Source organism: Sus scrofa, chromosome 15, assembly GCF_000003025.6.
Source record: "Sus scrofa isolate TJ Tabasco breed Duroc chromosome 15, Sscrofa11.1, whole genome shotgun sequence".
In the NCBI taxonomy this organism is placed as follows: Eukaryota; Metazoa; Chordata; class Mammalia; order Artiodactyla; family Suidae; genus Sus; species Sus scrofa.
In genome coordinates this window covers 82975801-82997824 of record NC_010457.5, presented here as the reverse complement: position 1 = coordinate 82997824, position 22024 = coordinate 82975801, and the positions used below count along the sequence as shown (strand labels likewise).

The 22024-nt window shown below is 42.8% G+C and overlaps 1 protein-coding gene across 8 annotated transcripts in view; it reads left to right on the top strand.

Moving 5' to 3' along the window:
• NFE2L2 (nuclear factor, erythroid 2 like 2) overlaps positions 1-22024 on the top strand; it is a 178701-nt gene that overhangs the window by 148361 nt on the left and 8316 nt on the right. For 5 of the 8 annotated variants that reach the window (XM_005671981.3, XM_003133500.6, XM_021075131.1 and 2 more), the window contains 3 exons: positions 19870-20136; positions 20663-20752; positions 21616-21807. In XM_005671981.3, coding sequence (XP_005672038.1) covers positions 19870-20136; positions 20663-20752; positions 21616-21807 — 549 coding nt within the window. The remainder of the gene's footprint in view (positions 1-19869; positions 20137-20662; positions 20753-21615; positions 21808-22024) is intronic. The other 3 variants (XM_013984303.2, XM_021075133.1, XM_021075132.1) reach the window with 1 other exon arrangement.

Genomic DNA, 22024 nt, shown 5'->3' with positions numbered 1-22024 from the left:
GTACACCTGGGTTATAGGGCATGCTTCATATCATAATGAGTTATAAATGACACCTCTATCTCTTCTGCTTAATGTAGGACTTCCTCTCGGGCAGGGATTGTATTTCAGTCATTTTTGTAACTGGTGGCTGGCACCACGCCTAGTGTTTATTTAATAGTAGTTGCTCAGCAGATGTGAGTGTGAGTTTGTTACTGCCCTCTAGGAACTTGGTGTTTATACAAGTTAGGTTCACTGTGATATATGACAGCACAGAGGAGAAAAATGTCTCTTCCAACTGGGCTGCTCAGAGAGGACATCTCAAGGAGGTAGCAGATTATCTAGACTTTTTTGGAAGTAGGATTCCTTTTGGCTTAAACTTCAGTTGGAAGCCCGAGGAAGCGGGCAGGCATGAGCTGGCCTGGGGCAGCGCGTAGGGTTGCAAGGGTTGGAAGGGTGAACCTGGGGCTGGCTGAAGAGGGCTTTTGGTGCCCACGCATGGGGTTTCACATTCATAAAAGGCATCTGGAAACCAGAGAAGGTCTTGGAAAGGGCAAGACATAGGAGCTGGGTGTGGACAGGAAGTTATTATGGTCTGTGCACCAGAAGGTGGGCAGGTTGGGGCAAAGAGATGGTGAGGGGCTATGGCTGTGGTGTGACTCAATTGCCTTGGCATCAGCACAGTAGTGAGAATCTGTTCATTGTCAATCTGATCAGTACCACCTCTGTTAGCCATTTAAGAGGAAAAATTTTAAGCCTCCTTTTAAAGGAGGGAGTAGGAATTTCTCTTGTGGCACAGCAGGTTAAGGATCTGGTGTTGTCATTGCAGTGGCTCAAGTTGCTGCTGTGGCTCGGCTTCAATCCCTGGCCCGGGAACTTCCACGTGCTGTGGGTGCAGCATGCATGCATGCATGAACAAACAAACAAACAAACGAGGGAGTGGATTTTTCTCCTTCCGATGGTCTTCTCCTGAACCCATCTGTGCTCAAGCGTGGGCGCCCTGCCATTCCTGTGTTTTAACAAACTCATTGCCAGTGTCTTCACTCCATTGATGAGAGGAAGGAGCCAGAAACAGCTCTTTCTCTTTTAGGATGGACTGTTTTCTTCTCTATGGTGGCACAGGGGGAGTTTCTTTTCCTGCCCTCCTCTAAGATCCATTTCCTCTCACTGCCTTCATCCAGCTGGACCTATTTCATCCTTGCCTTCCAGTCCCAGTGATTAGCACTATTTACCCCCCCCCAAAAAACAGACAATATCCTCTCTTTTTTTCTCCCACGGGCTTTGCTTGTGCGCCCTGAGCGAATAGAGGTAGGCATCTCGCAACGTTGGTGGTGGCAGGTGCAGTCACTCGGGCTCTTCCCAATGCCAACCAGGTTCTGAGTGCTTTACATACTTGATTTTTGTCGTGTGCACTTCTTACTCTGCCCTGTGAGGCAATGAGCCTTGTCCCTGACTTACAGGCTGAGAGCCGAGGCCCAGAGAGGTTGATAAATATACGATGGGAATGCTTCAGTCCTGTCATCATGGGATGTGGCTAATTATCTGGGTCACATGTTCTTAGAATTAAGTAAAAGAGAACTGAGCACAAGATCCAGCATACGCTATACATTCAGCAAACCTGGTGGCTGTGGTGATTGTCAGGGAAGCTTGGGATGTGGGATCTGAGCTTTCCTTGGCCCACTCTAAAAATCCCCCTTTGAATCCTGTGCAATGTGTAATCCATGCCCTTTGCACTCTTTGCTGTAAGCTTCTCATTCTCCTGTAACATGTCCTGGCTTCATGTCGGGGCCAGATTGCTGTGGAGACTGAAGTCTCCTGAGACATAAAACCAATCCACCACCAGGCCCCACATGTGCCCTAGGACAGCAGAGGGCCGCACGCTGCCCGGTCTCTTCTGTGGGGAGACCCCTCCAGTATGTCCACAGGATCCTCAGCTTCCAGCTTAGTCAGATGGATGAACCATCTTTTGAACTCCATCCCAGACACCTTTGCTTTGTCGACTTAATTGCACATCCTGAAAGCTGAGAGTTAAGTTTTTTTTTTTTTTAGGGCCAAATCTGTGGCATATGGAGGTTCCCAGGCTAGGGGTTCAGTCAGAGCTACATCTGCCGGCCACAGCCACAGCCCCACAGGATCCGAACCTCGTCTGCAACCTACACCACAGCTCACGGCAACGGGCAACTGAGGGAGGCCAGGGATCAAAGCCGCAACTTCATGGTTCCTACTTGGATTCATTTCCCCTGTGCCATGACAGGAACTCCGAGGGCTAAATTTTATTTGGGGCAAAATAAGGAGACAGCATCCCAGGTAGCCCCCAGAAACCGCTGCCAGGAGACAAAGGATATAGGATATAGAGGAGTTTTTGCAACAAAGGGCAGGGAGCAGGAGCAAAAGAGGTCTGAAATCATTCTGTATCCTGAGTTTTCACAGCCTTCGGGGCTCACTGGCTCCCCCTTGGAGGTGGCTGCTAGAGATGGCTGCATTCTCATGACTGTGGCATCCTTAGTTTGGTCCACTTAACTACAGCCCAGGTATTTTAGATGGTCTTGAAATACTGCCCTTAACAGGAAAGGGGGCGTATCAGGGTATGTGTGATCAGGTGAGGGGAGAGGTGCACACATTTCACAGAAGTTTGTTGCTGGTCTCGAGAAGGTACTCCTAGTCACAAGGAGCAGCCATCACTATGAGGGATTTCAGTGTTTTTCTAGGTAGGAGCAGATGCAAGAATCGGGCACATAAAATCTTCTAATGATATCTGACTATCTGAAGACCTGTTCTTCCAGTTTCCCCAGAGCAGAGCGCTTCATTCCTGATTTCCACCCTGAGCTCCGCTCAGGGGGTGCTGTGGGTCAGCAGCTGCAGTGGCTCGTGATTAAATCCAGGTAGAGGCAGATGGCAAGTGCAGAACTCCAGTTTGCAGCTTGTAGCAGAATTTCTTAACTCTGTACAGTCTGCCAGTGGACACTGCTCTGTTTTTAGGCCCAGAATCCCAAACAGAAAGAATTTGGGAGGTGGAGAATTTGGGTTGTGGAGGGTTAAACCCACACATGAACGGAGCTGACCCCTGTGGCCTCATCCTCTTCCCAACCCATCTTTAAGTCTCTGAAGACTCAACTATTTCCTTTGGAATAACTACCCCTAAGTGACTCTGGCCTTTAAAAAGGTGAAATGTTTTGTCTGGATGTACACGGAGCATGATAAAGTGAGAAAAAAGAATCTCTACATGTATGTGTGACTGGTCACCTTGCTGTACAGCAGAAAATTGACAGAACACTGTAACCCAGCTATAATGGAAAAAATAAAAATCATTATAAAATTAAAAAAGGGGGGGGAGGATGTAAAATGGTGAAGGGACAGACCTTAAACAAGTGCTGTGAGGAAGAGGATAACACTGAAAACTTTTTACACCTGCTGCCCTTGTGGTTGCCATGCAGTGGCTGATCCATAAATAAAGTAGGAGCTCACCTTCCACATTTTGTATAGTGCTTAGACCCAGAAGCCTCCAAATTAGATGCTTCTCATGTTCATTTGACATCTGCAACAGCAGTTGAATCTATTAATAGCCTTAATACCTCACCCCTGGCTTGTCCTGTGTATTTTTAGAGGGGCATTCACATACTTTTCTCCCAAGTGAGAAACAATTCTGTGAGGACAGGTAGCGAGTCTGTTTTCCCTGACAGCCCAGAGCAACTCTCCAGCGAGTTAGCAGCAGAGCCCCGCAGGCACAGCACTGTGCAGCCTCCTTCACGAGGCCCCGGCTGTTCTGAGTACTTTCCAGCCTCTGTTATCTGAGTGCTTGGGTCATGAAAACCAGGGGTGGAGTGCAATCGCAGTCACTGTTAATTAGAGGGGAGTCTGGGGGCAAAGTGCCTTCGCCTCTCCATGCTTCAGTTTCCTTGCTCCAAAGGGGGGAGGATGGCGGCACCACCTTGCTTGCAGATTGTGGTGCATATAAGTGAGCTCCTGGCCCCTGGCCACGAGTGCTTGGAAGAGGGTGGAGCACAGAGAAAGTGCACAGTAAATGGTGGCTGTTATTATTGCTATACTGTGTCATACTTGCCTTTACCTGGCTGTAAAATATTGACACTGTGATCTTTCATTCTCAAATCATAAGCCCCACCCCCAACCCACCTAACCGTTATCCTTGCATATTTATTTAGCAAGTTAGTTGAAAAGATTTACCTTAAGAAAATATTCCCGTACTGATTTTTAAGGGAATGAAGTGTGACATATGTACTAATTATCGTTTCCACTGTAAGACATCCAGGTTGCTGCCTGGCAGTTGGCAACAACAGTGGGCACTGTGCATGCTCAAGTGTACACTGAAAGCAGTTGAAATGTAATTTTCAACTCGAGATTAATTTATATCCTTAGCTGGAACAAGTAGTCCTTTCAGATTACCTGATCCCCTTATTTCTACCCATTCTTCAGGTGACTTTTTTTTTTCCCCCCACCTGTGGCATGTGGAAGTTCCCCAACCAGGGATTGAACCCTTGCCACAGCAGTGACCTGAGCCACCGCTGGCTGTGACAAGGCCAGATCCTTAACTACTAGGCCACCAGGGAACTACCAGTTGACCTTTGTGATAATTTGGTAATTGTGTGGCTTCTGGACCATAACCCTGCTCAGTAACATCAAGCATTCCGGGCTGGCCTAATAACTCTGACTCACAGGAGCACTTTCAGGTCCTTGAAGTAGCTTTTTGCAAATAACTGCTAACAGTATAAATACTACCTAGCATCCTTTGAAGGGTTAATATTCCCATTGTATCCTCAGGAAGTAATTTGCAAAACTGAAGAGTTCCGTTCAATAGAATTCCCCCTTAAGAAGAGCACAGGAGGGCTTATTCTGTTAGGTTCCCAGAGCCACACTGTCACTTGCCACTAGTCACTTTTGAGCACTTGATGTGGGGCTGGTGTAACTGAGGATCTGCATTTTTAAATTTTAATGAATTATGACTTAAATGTTTTTTTTCTTTTTCTTTTTTTTTTCTTTTTTTGGGCCGCACCATATGGAGGTTCCCGGGCTAGGGATTGAATCAGAGCTGCAGCTGCCGGCCTACACCACAGCCACAGCAACTCGGGATCCCAGCCGCATCTGTGGCCAGCACACCACAGCTCACAGCAATGCTGGATCCTTAACCCACTGAGCAAGGCCAGGGATCGAGCCTGCAACCTCATGGTTCCTAGTTGGATTCATTTCCTCTGCACCACGACGGTGACTTGAATTATGACTTAAATTTCAAAACAAGCAGGATGAGACGTTTTTCTGTTATATATATAAATTTATTCTGGTGGGACAGCATTCATGTAATCATGTTGGGTGAGATTTGGTGTGTACACTGAGTATGTTTGTCACTTCTGATATCTCATTAATAATTTAAAAATTTTGGTTGTTAAAACATTTGTTGTGATATATTGTGTGAAATAAATATATTATTTAAATTCACTTTTTTAAAAAGTAAGGCTACATTACACACATGGCTCACGTTGTGTTTCTATTGGACAGTGCTGCTTTAGAGCTTCTGTTATAGGTAGCTGAAGTTAGCTTGTTTTCAAATTCAAAACTGGTTTTTAGACAGACTTTTTTATTTTATAGAATCCGAGGAATTTAGAAGAAGGGATCTTAGGAATCACCTAACCCCACCCTATCTTTTCTAGGTTCAAATTACTATAAAATGGCATGCCCTGATCCTAGATGGGGCTGGAACTTGATGTTCCTTGTAGCCTATAGCTTTGGGTCCTGAGTTAACTTGGCATCTGAAACATGGTGGTTGTCAGGGCTGCAAAGAACTTCCACCAGATCCAGACTGAAGAAAAGGGCTTTAAAAAGAACTTATTGTAGGCAGTGAGGAGCAAGGATTTTTGTGCTGTGCCTGCCAGTGGACAGGTTGATCAGTTCCATGTTTGATGTGTATTTTTGTTGGGTAGTATAACGATACTTTCCCAGAGAATAGTAACAAGGTACAAATAATTTCCCCGCTTTGTGTGAACATTTACTTTGGAAAACTCCATACATCTGGCTTTCCTATTTTAATTTAAGAACTTCTTTTCCCAAAGCCAGAGTCTTTGAACCAGACCCACAGCTTTTGTTCTTCATATGTTTATTATTTAGGTAGGTGGCCTGAGATGATTTGGTAAAAATTGAGGCCTGCTTTATGGTATTGCTTTCTTATTAGCAAAACTGACTTAAAGGAAGAAGCCACCAGCAACTACAGGGAGCACCCTTAGAGCAACCAGAACTTTATTTCTGTTTTGACGAGTGGAGGAGGAAAGGGAGGCATTGCGAGTTACTAAATGGTGACTTGATTTATGGTCTGCCCATCAGGTTTAGAGCGGGCCGCTCCTGCTGCAGGTGCTGCTGACAAACCAGGCGACCTTTGATAGTGAACTTTTCTGAACCTGTTTCTTCCTCTCACTAATCTTCACACAGTAGTGTGAGGATTAAGTGACACAGTCATGCAAGTGAAAGTGCTTTGTGCTTTGAAAGCACTACAAATGTAGGGCTGCTGTCTTGAAGGACTCCCTTTCTCCAAGGAGATATAGAACTTTTTCCTGAGTCACACTTGGTTTTGATGAGCCCTTGGATGAGTGAGTCAGGTTTGGAATGCGCATCTCCTGGGTTTCTGGCCATTGACCCCATGATTTGGGAGTTCTCCGGGGTCCACTTTAATTCAGAGCCACTTCTGCTCTTGGTAGTGCAGGTGAGCTGCCTGAAGTCAGGGTTTAGAACAGGGAGGCTTAGTCCTATTGTATTGAGCATGGGCAGAGTCTTTAGAAAACCACCCAGGATTTAGAGAACAGGAGTGGGGAAAGGGAAGTTCTCTGCAGAAAAATATAGGTCAGACTTCAGTCAGATAACAAGAGTTTTATAGGCCATTCATTTGGCTGCAGGGTTGAATGCCACTCAGCATTCTCTAACATCTGTTTTCAAAGTAATTCCTAATATTTCATTCATTTAAGGACTAGAAATTGCAATGGGAAAGTTTAGTTTAATCTAATTTGTTTTAGTTGACTAGATGACCCCTCTTGAGCTCTGCTCAGTCAGATGAGATCTAGGGCCAGTTACCCTTTTAGCATCCCCAGGCTTCAGGATCCTCATGTGTAAACCCAGGGTTTGGTCTGTGGTCTGCAGGATCGCTGTCAGCTCTTCTTAGTCAATTGCATGTACTCCGTGTAATTTAATGGCCAACAGACTTGTTCCTGAGAGACATGTCACTAAACAGAATGCCTTTTCTTGGCTTTTAAAGAGCTGGTAGATGGGTCAGCCTGGCCAGACTTTTTTTTTTTTTTTTTTTGTCTTTTGTCTTTTTAGGCAGCACCCGTGGCATATGGAAGTTCCCAGGCTCAGGAGGTCACATCGGAGCTGTAGCTGCCGGCCTATTCCACAGCCACAACAACGTGGGATCCAAGACACGTTTGCGACCAACACCACAGCTCACAGCAACACCTGATCCTTAACCCACTGGGCAAGGCCAGGGATCGAACCTACATCCTCATGGTTACTAGTCAGGTTCGTTAACCACGGAGCCATGACACAAACTCTAGCCTGGCCAGACTTGTTTTTTCTTTTTTAGATTATACTTCCTGTAAAGTTATCATAAAACATTGATTATATCCCCTGTGCTGTGTGTCCGTCTTTGTATCTTATTTATTTTATACCTCATAGTCTGAACCTCTTAATCTTCTTCTCTTGCTCCTCCCCACCCAACCCTCTCTTCGCTGGTAACTGCTAGTTTGCTCTCTGAGTCTGTTTTATTATATTCATTTGTTGGGTTTTTTTAACTACACGTTTAAGTAAAAACATGCAATATTTGTCTTTATATGACTTGTTTCACTAAGCATAATTCCCTCTAGGTCCGTCCATATTGTTACAAATGGCAAAGTTTCATTCTTCATGTCTGAGCAGTGTGTGTGTGTGCGTGTATATCTCACATCTTTAACCATTCATCTGTTGATGGACATTTTGGTTGCTTCCATATCTTGGCCATTGTAAATAACGCTGCCGTGAACACTGGAGTGCATGTATCCTTTTGAATTAGTGTTTTTGTTTTTTTCGGATATATCCCCAGGAGTAGAATGGCTGGATCATACAGTAGTTCTGTTTTTAGTTGGACTTGGCATTTCTTTGAAGTTTTCCTTGTCTGTTAGAAGGACTGAGGGTGCTGATTTTAACCTTTTTCACCTGCTGAGACTTTGCCTCGCCTGTGTGGATCGTGACCTTTATGTTTCTTGCCCCTGCAAATGTTTTGCCAGCTCCAAAGCCACCAGCCAAGATTAGCTTTGCTGGCCAACTGACTTTGTATGTATGGTTTAGTCTCTTCTTTAGCCTTAATTTTATTGTCTTATCTTTAAAAATAATGGGAGGGCTGACTTTGGAATGATTCTGGAATTAATACAGGAGACCTTGTACCAACAGTTATTGTGTAGTTACTGAGTGGCTGCCACCTGCCAGGAGACTGTCTTCAAGGTGTGAAGGACACAATGAGTGGGGAAAAGAGTAGGGAAGTGGACATTGCTCATTGCTGGTGGTGTGTTAATGGTATAGTATAGCCTCTTTGGAGAGCTGTGTGGTAATATCTACCATCATTTAAAATGCATATACTCTTTGACCGGCAGCTTCACTTCTAAGAATCTATCCCACAGATAATCCTGCAACATTTGTGAAATGATTTGTGTACAGGGATATCCATTATAGCATCATTTGTCATAGTAAAAAATTAGAACATAACTTAAAAGCCCAATGAGGGACTGAGTAATTATATTATTAAATAATTTTATTATAACACATCGTCATAGTGAAATACTGCTCAGCATTAAATATGCTGGAATAGCAGAAATTGACAGAATATTGTAAACTTTTTAAAATTTTAAAAGTAATGGAACTATGCCAATATAGAACCATCTTTAAAATATTAAATATGGAGAAATAAGTGTAGAAGGCTATGAGCTTATGCTACTTGTGTGTGTGCCTATATGTGTGTGTATTTAATAGGATATGTTCCAAAGAACACACAAAAAATCAATGCCAATGATTGGCTTGGGGGAGGATAACTGGGAGGTTACTTTTGCAGCTTTTAAATTTTACTCTATATACATGTGCCATCTTAAAACAAAAGACACTGTTATGCCCTGAAGGAGCTTGCAGTTTAGTTAGAGCATTGTAAGAAAGCCCAGGTAAGAAATATAAAGTATGGGGTAGATATTGACTTTATGGGAAGATTGATTTAAATGCTAAGCTCTCCATGTGCAGTTGACTACATTTGCCCGAAGTCTACAGGGCATGCAGGGCAGAACTTTAACAGGGTCAACTTCCAAACCTTAGTGTTTCACCTTGGGGAGAGGGCACCAGGGCTAAAGCAGGTTGTGGACCTTGTCCTGTGATGGTGAGAAGAGCCCACAGGCTCTGAAGCAGATCTGCCGCTTGCTGAACATGCAATTTGGGACAGGGTTGCTTGAGGCCCAGAGCATCATTCTACTCATCCATAGATGAAGATAAGTCACCTTCCTCATGCTATGTGGTGAACCCTCCTGCAGACCATGAAGTGCTCTTCAATTAAAGTGAAGCAAAAATGTATCTTTTCCCCCTTCTGCCAAATGCGTTGGCAGGAGTTGTACAATCAGATGTAAAATTAGAAAAGTAGGCCAGAGTATTTTGGAATCCTTGATTTCTGACCTTGGGCAAGTCATTTCACCCTTGAGACCTGTTTCCCTGTTTGAAAAATGAAAGAGCTGTGTGCGTCTTTGGGGCCCCTTCCAGTGGTCGCATTTCGTGACAGGGTGGCATTAGCAGTGTTTCCCGTCTCTGGTGAGATGAGTCATTCTGACTGTAAAGTCCACCTGTGAGGAGGAAGTCTCTGAGAATTATCCTTGTGCTGGAGAATCTGAGCTTCTGGGGAAAAACGGGGCCTGCAATGGTGGTAGGGGTGGGGGGGCGCACTGCTGCCACCAAAAGGGGAGACTAAGAATGCAAAGTGAGCAAAGATGCATTGTCTCTGTTTGTGTTCACCTCCGTAACCTCCTTTGCTTTCAAATGTTCTCATGAACTGGATGATTGGAAAAACCCTGCTTAACCCATGTTTAGTGGGTGGGATGTTTAATTATTACTGGTATATTTTGCTAGTTGTCACTCCTCTTTGGTCTTTCTGTGCAGTTTAGTGACACTTCTTCCATGCTGCCTTGGCTCCTATGTACTCCTCATTGCATCTCAAACTTAATCAGAAACTATCCCCTATTTATCTTTGGGTCCCTAGCACAGTTTCTGGCACCTGAGAGAGGAGCTCTTTGTACGTATAAGATGGGATGGATTAATGACCCATTTAGGGCAGTGTTACACTAATCTTTTATTATTATTATTATTATTTGTCTCTTTTGCCATTTCTTGAGCCACTCCCGCAGCATATGGAGGTTTTCAGGCTAGGGGTCTAATCAGAGCTGTCGCCACCGGCCTACACCACAGCTCACGGCAATGCCGGATCCCTAACCCGCTGAGCAAGGCCAGGGATCAAACCCACAACCTTGTGGTTCCTAGTCGGATTCGTTAACCACTGAGCCACGACGGGAACTCCTAATCTTATTAATCTTGACCACCACCCTTACTATAACTATCACCATTCTGGTACAGTGATGTTGTAGCCATCAGTACCTTATTATTTTGAGAAGTATTTCATATTCAAAAAAGTTCACACTAAAAAACAACAGAACCCTCCCTTTTGCATTGTATTTTAACAGAATGTGATGTGCCAAAAAAAAAAAAAGGGCTATGTGTTTTAGGCAGCCTCCCTGTATTAGAATATATAATGTATATGTATCTAAAATTTATCACCACCACCATTTGGCACACAGGTCTTTGGCTAGCAGCAATAAACAACATATAGTACTCACTCAGCCCCCAAGCCTGGGTGACTGTCCTGATTCTTGTCTTTTAAAGCTAATTAAAAGGTGTTTTAATTAGGCAGTTAAATCTGAAAAGGAGCTTTAAGATTAAAGTAAATAATTGATTTTTACAAATGCAGGGTGCAGGATCATTCAGAGAGTTTAGAAGTAGCTGTAAAGAACCCCAGAGGGGGGGAGTTATCATCATGGTGCAGTGGAAACAAATCTGACAAGGAATCATGAGGTTGCCGGTTTGATCCCTGGCCTCGCTTATGGCTTGCTTATGGCCTCACTCAGTGGGTTAAGGATCCGGAGTTGCCATGAAATGTGGTGTAGGTCACAGGGTCGCAGACGCAGCTCGGAAGTGGCCTTAACCTCAAGGTGGTTATTTGAGTGAAGTAGTTAGTCCACATTTGGTTAATTTCAGTGTATGATAGGTAAGGTAAGTTAGGGAGTTAGATCCCATGCTCCTGAAGGTTCAATTGTAACATGGGGAGAGAGAGAGTGTGTGTATTTTCCTGTAGAATCATTCTGATAATGATGAAAGACCTATTCATAAAGTTCCTTTCCAGAGCTCAATACATTCATTTCATGGCTTGTTCAAAAATGGTGAAGAGGAGTTCCCACTGTAGCACAGTGGGTTAAGGATCCAGCATTGCTGCAGTTGTGGCTCACATTTGAACCCTGGCCTGGGTGTGGCCAAAAACAAAAAAATGGGAAGGAGAGGAGAAAACTGTATCTTAAAGTCAAACCAAGCCATGCTCTTAGCAAAGCAGTGACTGACCCTTGCATAAACCCTTTGGTTGAGGCCCAGCAACAGCATCCTGCTCTAACACAAGGGACAAAAATTAACTCTTGGCAGCCAAGCCTGAAACTTCTAATGGGAAAGTGGGATCACCTGCTATTCTGGAAATTAGCTGTCCTTTCTGATTTATTTTTGGCCAACACATATGTGCCTTTTAAGAGAATAAATAGGAGTTCCCATTGTGGCTCAGTGGTAACAAACCCAGCTAGTATCCATGAGGACACGAGTTCGATCCCTAGCCTTGCTTAGTGGGTTAAGGATCTGGCGTTGCTGAGAGCCATGGTGTAGGTCACAGATGTGGCTCAGATCTGGAATTGCTGTGGCTGTGGTGTAAGCTGGCAGCTACAGCTCCAATTCAACCCCTAGCCTGGGAACTTCCATGTGCCTCAGGTGCAGCCCTAAAAAGCAAACAAAAAAATAAAAAATAAAAGAGAGAATAAATAGTGCTATTTCCTGTTCTCTTCACTTTCCAGTTTTGCTTTATCTTTGCATCATGCTTTGCAGTTTACAGATAAGCATAATGAGTGAGAGGTCCAGTAACCTGTCTTGGATCATATTTCTTATTGAGTCACTGCTGAGAAACTTGTTTGTGAACAGGAAGCAGCCCATGAAAATGTCTGTACACAGTAACAAGCCAGACTGTGAGGAAACTGGACCATTTTCTAGTTGGAAGACAGAAGGGTAGAAGGATGTGTCTGCAACCCAGGGGATCGCACATTTGTGATCTAGGATTAACTTGATAATTCATCTCTTGGTGTGTGTTTAAGATTCTTTTTTTAATGCTGTTAAAAACTTCTAGTTATTGAAGATGAGGGAAACAATCCATGGTAACTTTTCTCTAGAAGGAAAACCTGGATTAGTGGTAACTAGTATTACCTATTAGTAGTCTGCTAACATATACACTGGTTGCTAGGCCAGTTATTTTTAAAAATGGAGCTGTAGTTACACAGAAGTTAACCCAGGGACATTTACACTTAGCCTAGATGGCTGTAAGGCCCCTTCTGTCTCTGATAGTCTCTGATTCTATATAAATTTATATTTTTGTGATCTTTGTTTTTAATCATCTTTCATACTTATTATAGCAATATATTCAAAAGTTAGCAGATCAGTCCCGTGGAATCAACAGTATACTTGAATGGGGGCAAATTATAAAGAATAACCTGTCATCTAATGTGCCATCTCTCAGATTCTGAGAAAACAGGTGGCATTGTCTTGTGTACCTTCTTGGAATGAAGCAGCAGAAGAGCAGCAAAGAGAAGTAAATAGGCAGATAAATATTTGTGAAATAGAATAGTCATCAGCAAGATGTATTTTAAAAGCACACCTGCTTGGTGTCATTTTACTTTGGAAGTAAGGATTGTGACTGCAAAGTAGAGCCATATGAATCAAGAAGCTATTTTTTTGTTGTTTAATCCATTCTTCAAGATTCAGGCATGCCTGCCCTCAGTTGTTTTTGTAGCCTCCTATAGCTCTTAATTTGGTTTACGCTCTAACAGGTGGTAGGATGTGATTCATGTTCCATCCGGTTTTGTCCAGAAATATTCAAGCAGCTTCTATGGAAAAAAACTTTAAACCAGGTTAAGCTTTTAAGTGAATAATATAACCAGGTCAGCATAATACAAAGACTGAAACATAAGAAAGAAAAGCATTATCAGGTGTAACTTAGACTCTAAATGCTAGTAATTAGTATTTGGCTGGAGAGATTGATCTCAGAATAAACTGTAAAAGATTATTTTCTTAATGGGAATACATGATTTTAAGAAGGAATAACTTGAGACATTGTCTTAATGCTTAACACTTATACTGTAAAATTGGAAGTCAGGGTCGGTTTTCTGTTTACAAAGTTGGTTATGTGTGCAATTTTTTAAAAACAATTTATTAGTGAAATTTATTTTTTAGAAGGAAACCCCCCCACCACAGTTCTGTCATCCTCTGGACAAAATAGAGGATGGGATTGGGAAATGCAAGCTTCAGGTACACACCTGAATACATAAAATAGAATCCATTTTATTTTTCATTTCAAATACTTTTCCAAAGCCTTAGTTCACTGAATTGCCTTAATTTTGGAGAAGATTATGGTATCTTTGCTTTCACTTTTTTTGGGGGGGAGAGGGGTGGAGTTCCTGTCATGGCTCAGCGGAAACGAATTTGACTAGCATCATGAGGATGCAGGTTCGATCCCTGGCCTCACTCAGTGGGTAAAGGATCCAGCTTTGCCATGAGCTGTGGTGTAGGTCGCAGGTGGGGCTCAGGTCTGGTGTGGCTGTGGCGTAGGCTGGTGGCTATAGCTCCAATTCAACCCCTAGCCTGGGAACCTCCATATGCCTCGGCTGCGGCCCTAAAAAGACAAAAAGAAAAAAAACCCAAAACTTTTTATCCCCCTTTTTTTGGCCACACCCACAGTATATGTAAGTTCCTGGGGTCAAATGCAAGCCAGATCTGTGACCTACACCAGAGCTGCAACAATGCTGGATCCTTAGCCCACTGCACTCAGGATCCAGCCAGCAACACCACAGACCATTAACGTACCATGCCACAGCAGGAACTCCTAACTTTTCTGAGTATGATAAATGCTGGGTTTGTTCAAAGCACTAAAATTGGCTTGCAGAAGACACTATGGGATTCTGTGTTCAAGGCCTTTCTTTGTTTAATCCTGGAACAAAGCTGTTTGTTTTAAAGTGGTATGAGTTAATAGACCAACTTCATATTTCCCATAAAACATGTAACAATTACCCAGATGGCAAATGATGATATATATACATTTTCAATATGACTCTCTCCTTTGGGCCAGATGGTGATTTAATGTGAATTGTCAAACATTTATGTTTCTTATTATATTATCTTATTTTGCGTAAGCCAAGCAAGCAACATTATATGGAACGCACTCAGAAATCACAAAAGGACAACAGAAACTCAGACACTAAGTGGCAGGTGGCATCTGCCCCATATGGCATGTAATGGCTCACAGCCAGCACCTGCTTTGCCCTCAGGAAGCTTCAGGAAATACCTGTTGAAATGCTGTACATTTCCTCTCCCTCCCCAGACCCTTCTCTGCCCTCTTTTGAGGCAGCCATGCTTGCTCAGCACCTCAGGTTTGTGTGTAGAAGAGCAGTTTAGTTTTTCCTTGGGCATTTTTCTTCCACGCTGTCTACTGTCATGCTCTTGCTTGTTATGGGCACCACCCCCACTCTTTCCTCTTAGATGGATCGAGAGCTTTGCAGAGAGATGGGTCACTTGTGGGGTAGGTCATGTGCCCAGTCACAGGACTCCTTCAGGACAGCTTGCCGCCTGTAGGTCAGCACAGAACACAGCCCCGGGCCTGCGGGGCTCCCTACCCGTGAGTCGTGAGTCGAGGGCAGACAAACATCTGCTGTTCTTGTTTGCAACATAAAGGTTTGCGTGTTTCCTACAGCACCAAATCTCTGAATTTTTTCTTAGGAAACACATGAAAATCTGAGTAACGTGGTGCATGACATCAGGCTGTGACAAGCAGCCTGTCATTGTGCATCCTGAATTTGATCAGGATATCTGTTTTAAGAAATTCAAAATCGGTTAAAACTCAGCTTTTTTTTTTTTTTAAACATTTTTTTGCTTTTGTTTTTTTCCTTTCTGCCCTCCCTACAACATGTGGAAATGTAGAAGTTCCTGGGGCAGGGATCGAACCCGTGCCATAGCAGTGACATTGTGGGATACTTAACCTGTTGCACCACCAGAGAACTCCCAAATGTTTCTTTTACAGACCTCTCATTGCAAGAATAAACAGAAAATACAGAAGAAAATCTCTGAGAAACACTTTGAAACCTGTTTTTTTTTCTATTATCTCATCGAAGACTGCTCAACCTGCATTAAGAACAGTTAGATGTTGTCACTTGAAACATCATTTTGGTGGCATTCCTGGCGGAGACAGTTAGCCAGGGCTGTAGGAGCCCCTCCACCTCGCAGGGTCTAGCGTTATTTCAGATCAGATAGCAACAGGTTCTCAAGACCTGATCCAAACGACATTTCATGTTTTATTTTTCCTGCCTGTTGATTAGGTGTCCTTGTCTAATTATGCTATAGGAAATTTTAAAACATAGGAAAATTTAAAACAGTGTGGAGCTATGCTTGAAGGGTAGTCATATCAGGAACTGAGCAGCAGCTGAGTGTTGTGTACATTAAAGTTTACATAAAAGTGTATGTTGGTTGTTTGTATTTACAACACATGTGGCACATGCCCAGCAGTCAATTTCAGATCTTCCTTGAGGAGGAACCAAGTACTTTCATTGCTGAGTGTTGTTTTAGGCTCCAGCTTATAGTCAGGTCTGCAGCTTCATTATCATCCTTTGGTCTGGAGTTTGGTCTCACCGAAGATAAGCAGTGGGGTAGTTCTCGTCGTGGCACAGGGGAAATGAATCTGACTAGGAACCATGAGGTTACAGGTTCCATCCCTGGCTTCGCTCAGTGGGTTAAGGATCTGGCATTGCCGTGAGCTACGGTGTAGGTTGCAGGTTCGCCTCAGATCCCGTGTCATTCTGGATGTGGCGTAGGCCTGTAGCTGTAGCTCCAGTTTGACCCTTAGCCTGGGAACATCCATATTCCTAGTGTGCAGCCCTAAAAAGCAAAAAAAAAAAAAAAAAAAAAAAAGGATAAGTGGTGGGACCCATCTCTGTTCAGGGTGTATAACAACATTTGCATATACATTTATAGAGAAATTTCTTCTACATGTCTCATTAGATCCACCAACATCTGTATAGCAGGGGTAGAACAGTTATAGTTGCGAGTTTATAACCAAATCGTATGAATCCACTCAAGACATCTCATTGATGGGGAGAAAGGGAAGGGAAAAGGATAAAACAGTTATATCAACTCTGGGTGTGACTGCCACCAATAATTTTAGAGTAAATTACATTAGAAACTTTTCTTCAGCTGACAGTTCTGGGTTCTAGGGATGCTTTGGAATAGTCATACTTGTAAGGTGTTTCCAACAGAAATTCTTCAGTGCTCTTTCAGTTCTTTTATGAAAAAGTCAAACCTGGGAGTTCCCGCTGTGGTGCAGTGGGTTAGGAATCCAACTGCAGTGGCTTGGGTCACTGCGGAGGTGTGGGTTTGAATCCCCAGACCAGCAGAGTGAGTTAAGAATCTGGTGTTGCCACAGTGTAGGTCACAGATGCAGTTCAGATTCAGTTCCTGGCCGGGTGACTTCCATATGCTGCTGGGGTGGCCAAAAAGTCAAAACTGGGTACTGGTTTTTATCCTGGGATCTCCTAAGACGACTCCTCAAGCCGAGGCAGTCTGGAGAACATGGAGGAGAGATGTGTCCGAGCGGCCCCCAGGAGCACGAACAAGTATTTGGGTTTCTCTATTGTAGATCTTCCGAAGAACTCAATGTGCTTTCCATGTCAGTTTTTTAGGGGATAGAACAGGTACTGCTTACTTTGAGACACTGGAGTTCAACTGAGACTGCATGAATATGCTTTTAATTTGTAGCGCTAGCATTTGTTAAGTAGGGGCGAGTATGCTCTGTCTCCTTAGCACCTGAGTCCGTTAGCTCCAGTTTGGAGAAGGGCCCTGGAGAAGGGCCCAGACAAGATACTCAGCTATATCTTGATTCACTTAGAAGAGATGGCTCCCAACCTAATTAGAATTTTAAAGTAGGTTTCTCTTTATATCTTTGACCTTTCTGTTGGGCCTTTGGGTAAACATGTCCATTAAAATGGAAACAAATTATGTTTAAAATGGGAATTCTGCTCACGGTTTTTTTAAAGTGGGGAGTCCCCTGAGAAGATAGCCATGTATGACTGAATGCTCTATGATTTCTATTTTTTTACTGTTGCCAGGAAAATAAGCCAGGGGATATTTGCTCTATACAGCCTTCTGTAAAGTGACCACTTCTTCACACCACCAAGATGTCAAGGCAAAGTCTGTATATACAACGGTTTTTATATCCTGTCCAATTTAGGAACCATCATCCAGTGATCGGGTTTCATATTTTTAGTGTAGGCTAATGGTTAAAAAAGCCTGAGTCCAGGTTTGAGGCTGCCTGGCACTTTCTAGTAGTATCTCTTCTTTTTAAACCTCAATACGCTTATCTGTAAAACAGGGATACATGTTATCTTTATGTGATTTTCATGGTTTGTATATCTAAAGTATTTAGAACAATGCTTGGGATGTACAGAAAGCCAGTTCTCAAGAGCTACAGATACTGTTTTAACTATACCTACTGTTGTGTGCTTTGTACTGTATATTAACTGTTTAAAGCTAGATTAACGAACCTCATGAGCAGGGTTTTCACAGCATCTGAGATTCTAACACCAACTTTCAATCAAGTGGTTTCTACAGTCCAGTTGGCTGGGAGGTCTGTTCAGCCTTTATTGGGAGAAATAGCCTGACTGCTCACTGCAGCAACAGCCATGCTGTTTTTGTCCTTCGGAGCCTGAAAGTAGTAGAGCTGTGGATGCATTGGCTGTCTGATGCTGCCAGCCATGATCAGAACCGCGGCACAAAGTTTGATGTTTGTGCTTGCTGTGTCTACCAATTCCCTTTTAAGAGTCCCCTCATATCTTAAATGTCAATACCTTTCATCCTTCCTTGGAGCATGTGTGGTTTGTTATTATTAAGAGGATCACTTACTGTTTCTCAAGAGTGAGGCTAGTGGACACTGCTCCTTTCTCAATTCTTTGGAGAATCTCTTGCCTTACCCACACATCATATTACCATTTGCTAGGACTTAACTAATTTGTTCATACCCCAGGAGCTAAAAGTCAAAGCAAGAGGGAATGTTTGTATTTTTCACTTTCAGCATATAGAGTTCCCAAGCCAGGGATCAGATCTGAACCACAGTCATGACCTAAGCTGTGGCTGCAGCAATGCTGGATCCTTAACCCAGTGCTCCCAAGATGCCGCCCATTAAGTTTCGCCACAGTGGGAACTACAAGACGAAATGGTTTTTTTGTTTTGCTTTCTGTTTTTGTCTTTTTAGGGCCACAGCCAAGGCATGTGGAAGCTCCCAGGCTAGGGGGCAAAGCAGAGCTGTGGCTGCCGGCCTTCGCCACAGCAATACAGATCCAAGCCATGTCTGCAACCTACACCACAGCTCATGGCAACACTGGATCCTTAACCCACTGAGTGAGGCCAAGGATTAAACCTGCGAACTCATGGTTCGTTAACCGCAGAGCCACAACGGGAACTCCCAAAATGGTTTTTAATAATATAAAAGTTAGTAAAAAGAAAGGACAGAAAAAAGATAATCAACTGTAGGAAAGAGCAAAAGAATATTTCACAACTGCTAGACTGACTGACTGCTAGTCTTTAACTTGGATTCTTCCCCCACTCCTGTAAATTGGCTATTTGCTGAGCAAGTTTAGAAAAATTCCACCTATTCAATCATGTTTTCCAAACACCGTTTCTCATAATAAACCAGTGCTTGGTGTGTATGCACTGATTTTTATATCCTGTTAAACAAGGGTGGGATTTAACTCAACGTTTATGTGCAAAATTTGTTACTTTGCTTTTAGTGGTCTCTGCTGTACCCAAATTGTTAATAAGCCAATAAGTGATTAATGGATGGCTGTGTAAGTGGTTTTTAAAAAAATGAATAGACACAGGGAGTTCCTACTGTGGCACATCGGAAACGAATCCAACTATCCATGAGGCTGCGGGTTTGAGCCCTGCCTGTGCTCAGCGGGTCAGGGATTCGACGTTGTGGGAAAGCTGTGGTGTAGGTCAAAGACATGGCTCGGATCCTGCCTTGCTGTGGCTGTGGTGAAGGCTGGCAGCTACAGCTCCGGTTCCACCTCTAGCATGGCAACCTCCATATGCTGCAGGTGCAGCCCCAAAAGCAAAATACTACTACTACGATAAAATGAATTAAGTGATCTGTGTTTCCATTCAGATTTTGTTATCTCCCTACCCGCCACCATCAGCAATGACAGTGTAAATTATGTGGTATCCGCCATTTAAAAACCATTTTAATTCCCCCAAACCTTGGCCCCCAGCCACAGTGGTCAACCTTCTCTGCCACTGAAATCAGCTGGAGCCACTGAATCAGTTGAACAACTAAATCCCATTAATTAGAACAGAGGAGATAGAACTGACTTCTTTTCGGCCTAATGTAATGAGAAAACAAATGTGAAGCTGGTGCAGAAATTAACACTGTAAATTAAATATACATCAATTAAAAATAAAACTAAATTTTTAACTATGGCCTCTCTCCTTCTTTTTCTGTTTTAAACACAGGACATGGATTTGATTGACATACTTTGGAGGCAAGATATAGACCTTGGAGTAAGTCGAGAAGTATTTGACTTCAGTCAACGACGGAAGGAGCATGAGCTGGAAAAACAGAGAAAACTTGAGAAGGAAAGACAAGAACAACTCCAAAAGGAGCAAGAGAAAGCCTTTTTCGCTCAGTTACAACTAGATGAAGAGACAGGCGAATTCCTCCCAATTCAGCCAGCACAACACATCCCGTCAGAAACCAGTGGATCTGCCGACTATTCCCAGGTACAGGGTACTTGGTTCTTGGGAAGGTGCATGGCAGGGTTTAAAGAACAAATAGCGACTCAGGAGTTAAAACATCTGAATTTGAGTTCCAGCTTTGCCTTTTACTGTTAACAACCTTAATAAGTCAACTTCCCAACCTTGGCCTCCTGATGAAGTTCAAGCCTTGACTGACCTACCTCAGAGTATAAGGATTAGGACATAAATTACATGAAGAGAGATTTATAAACTGTAAAAACATCACGTAATTTGAACATTTGAGATATTGAAACATTTAATCAACACAGTATATGAATTAATTGCCATTATCCTACTTTATCTACAGATGAGCAATCGGAGCTCAAAGAGGTTAAATGACCTGCCCAGAAATTGGGGGAGCCAAGATTTGAAACCAAATAGTCTGGTTTGATTGTCTGCTCTTTATTAAAATGACTTTTGCAATAAGAGAAATGTCTGATTAACTAGACTGTAAACATTGTATGAACACTGAACAATTTTTTCTTCCTGTATATCTTTCCCTTTTATGCAGGTAGCCCACATTCCCAAACCAGATGCTTTGTATTTTGTTGACTGCATGCAGCTTTTGGCAGAGACATTCCCATTTGTAGATGACAATGAGGTATTAACATTTGGTTAACAGCAAATCTTCACACCTTATATATCCTATATTGATCCCTTTGATATGTCTTCATGAATGAAAAACAGTATTTTAGGAGCAAATTTTATCATGGAAACTTTGGCCTATAGGTAACTTTACAATTGGGGAAAAAACAAAAACAAAAACCACATAGTACAAAAAACGTTTACTCCTGCATAGCCAGAAGCATGGATCAGCAGAAACATTTGTTATAGTACTTAAAAATAAATTCCCATGTGTAAAAAGCAAGCTTACCAGGTAGTAAACCAAGACTTGTTCAATTAAGTTTTAATAAATTTATTGTTTAAACACTATACTAGGTATTACATAGAAAAATACACATTAAATTCTAAAGACTGTTCTTTTTTGAAGTTTATCTTCAGTGTACAGGATAAAGCCATTAAGCTAGTAAAATGAGTAAATCTGGAGTCAGTTGGACAAGGAAAAAAATGTGTTTCATTATCTAGAAATAGAAGTCACCATTATTAGGGAGTTCCCTTTGTGGCTTAGTGGTTTAAGAACCTGATATAATCTCCATGGGGATGTGGGTTTGGTCCCTGGCCTTGGCCAGTGGGTTAAGGATTTTGCCTTGCTGCAACAGTGTAGGTGTCAGATGTGGCTGGGATCCTGTGTTGCTGTGGCTATGTAGGCTGGCAGCAGTGGCTCCACTTTGACCCCTAGTCTGGGAACTTCCATATGCTGCAGGTGTGGCCATAAAATGGTAAAATAAAACAGTCACCATTATTAGTAGATAAATATCGAACTGTAGCCTATTCCAGTTTAAGATGGGATACCCATTTTGCTGGGTGGCAGATTCATGTAGATAAATGCCTTCTCAATTTTAGGTTTCTTCGGCTACATTTCAATCACTTGTTCCTGATATTCCCAGTCACGTCGAAAGCCCAGTCTTCATTGCTCCTAACCAGGCTCAGTCCCCTGAAACTCTTGTCAGTCAGTTAGCCACTACTGAGGTAGACGACATGCAACAGGATATTGAGCAAGTTTGGGAGGAGCTATTATCCATTCCAGAATTACAGGTAACTAAGATCTAACATAATAAATACCAAAGATGCTATTTTATATTTAGTCCCTTCAGTAATCCCAGTTATTTATATACTGCCTACTTAAATGAAGGATTAGAGTGAGCTTTTAGTCCTGAGAGCTGCCTATGCTCACTTCAGTGAACTTTTGTTAGTTCAATGGACTGGTATCTTGAGGACAAATAAAGTTACAGACCTGAAGTCTGGGAGTTCC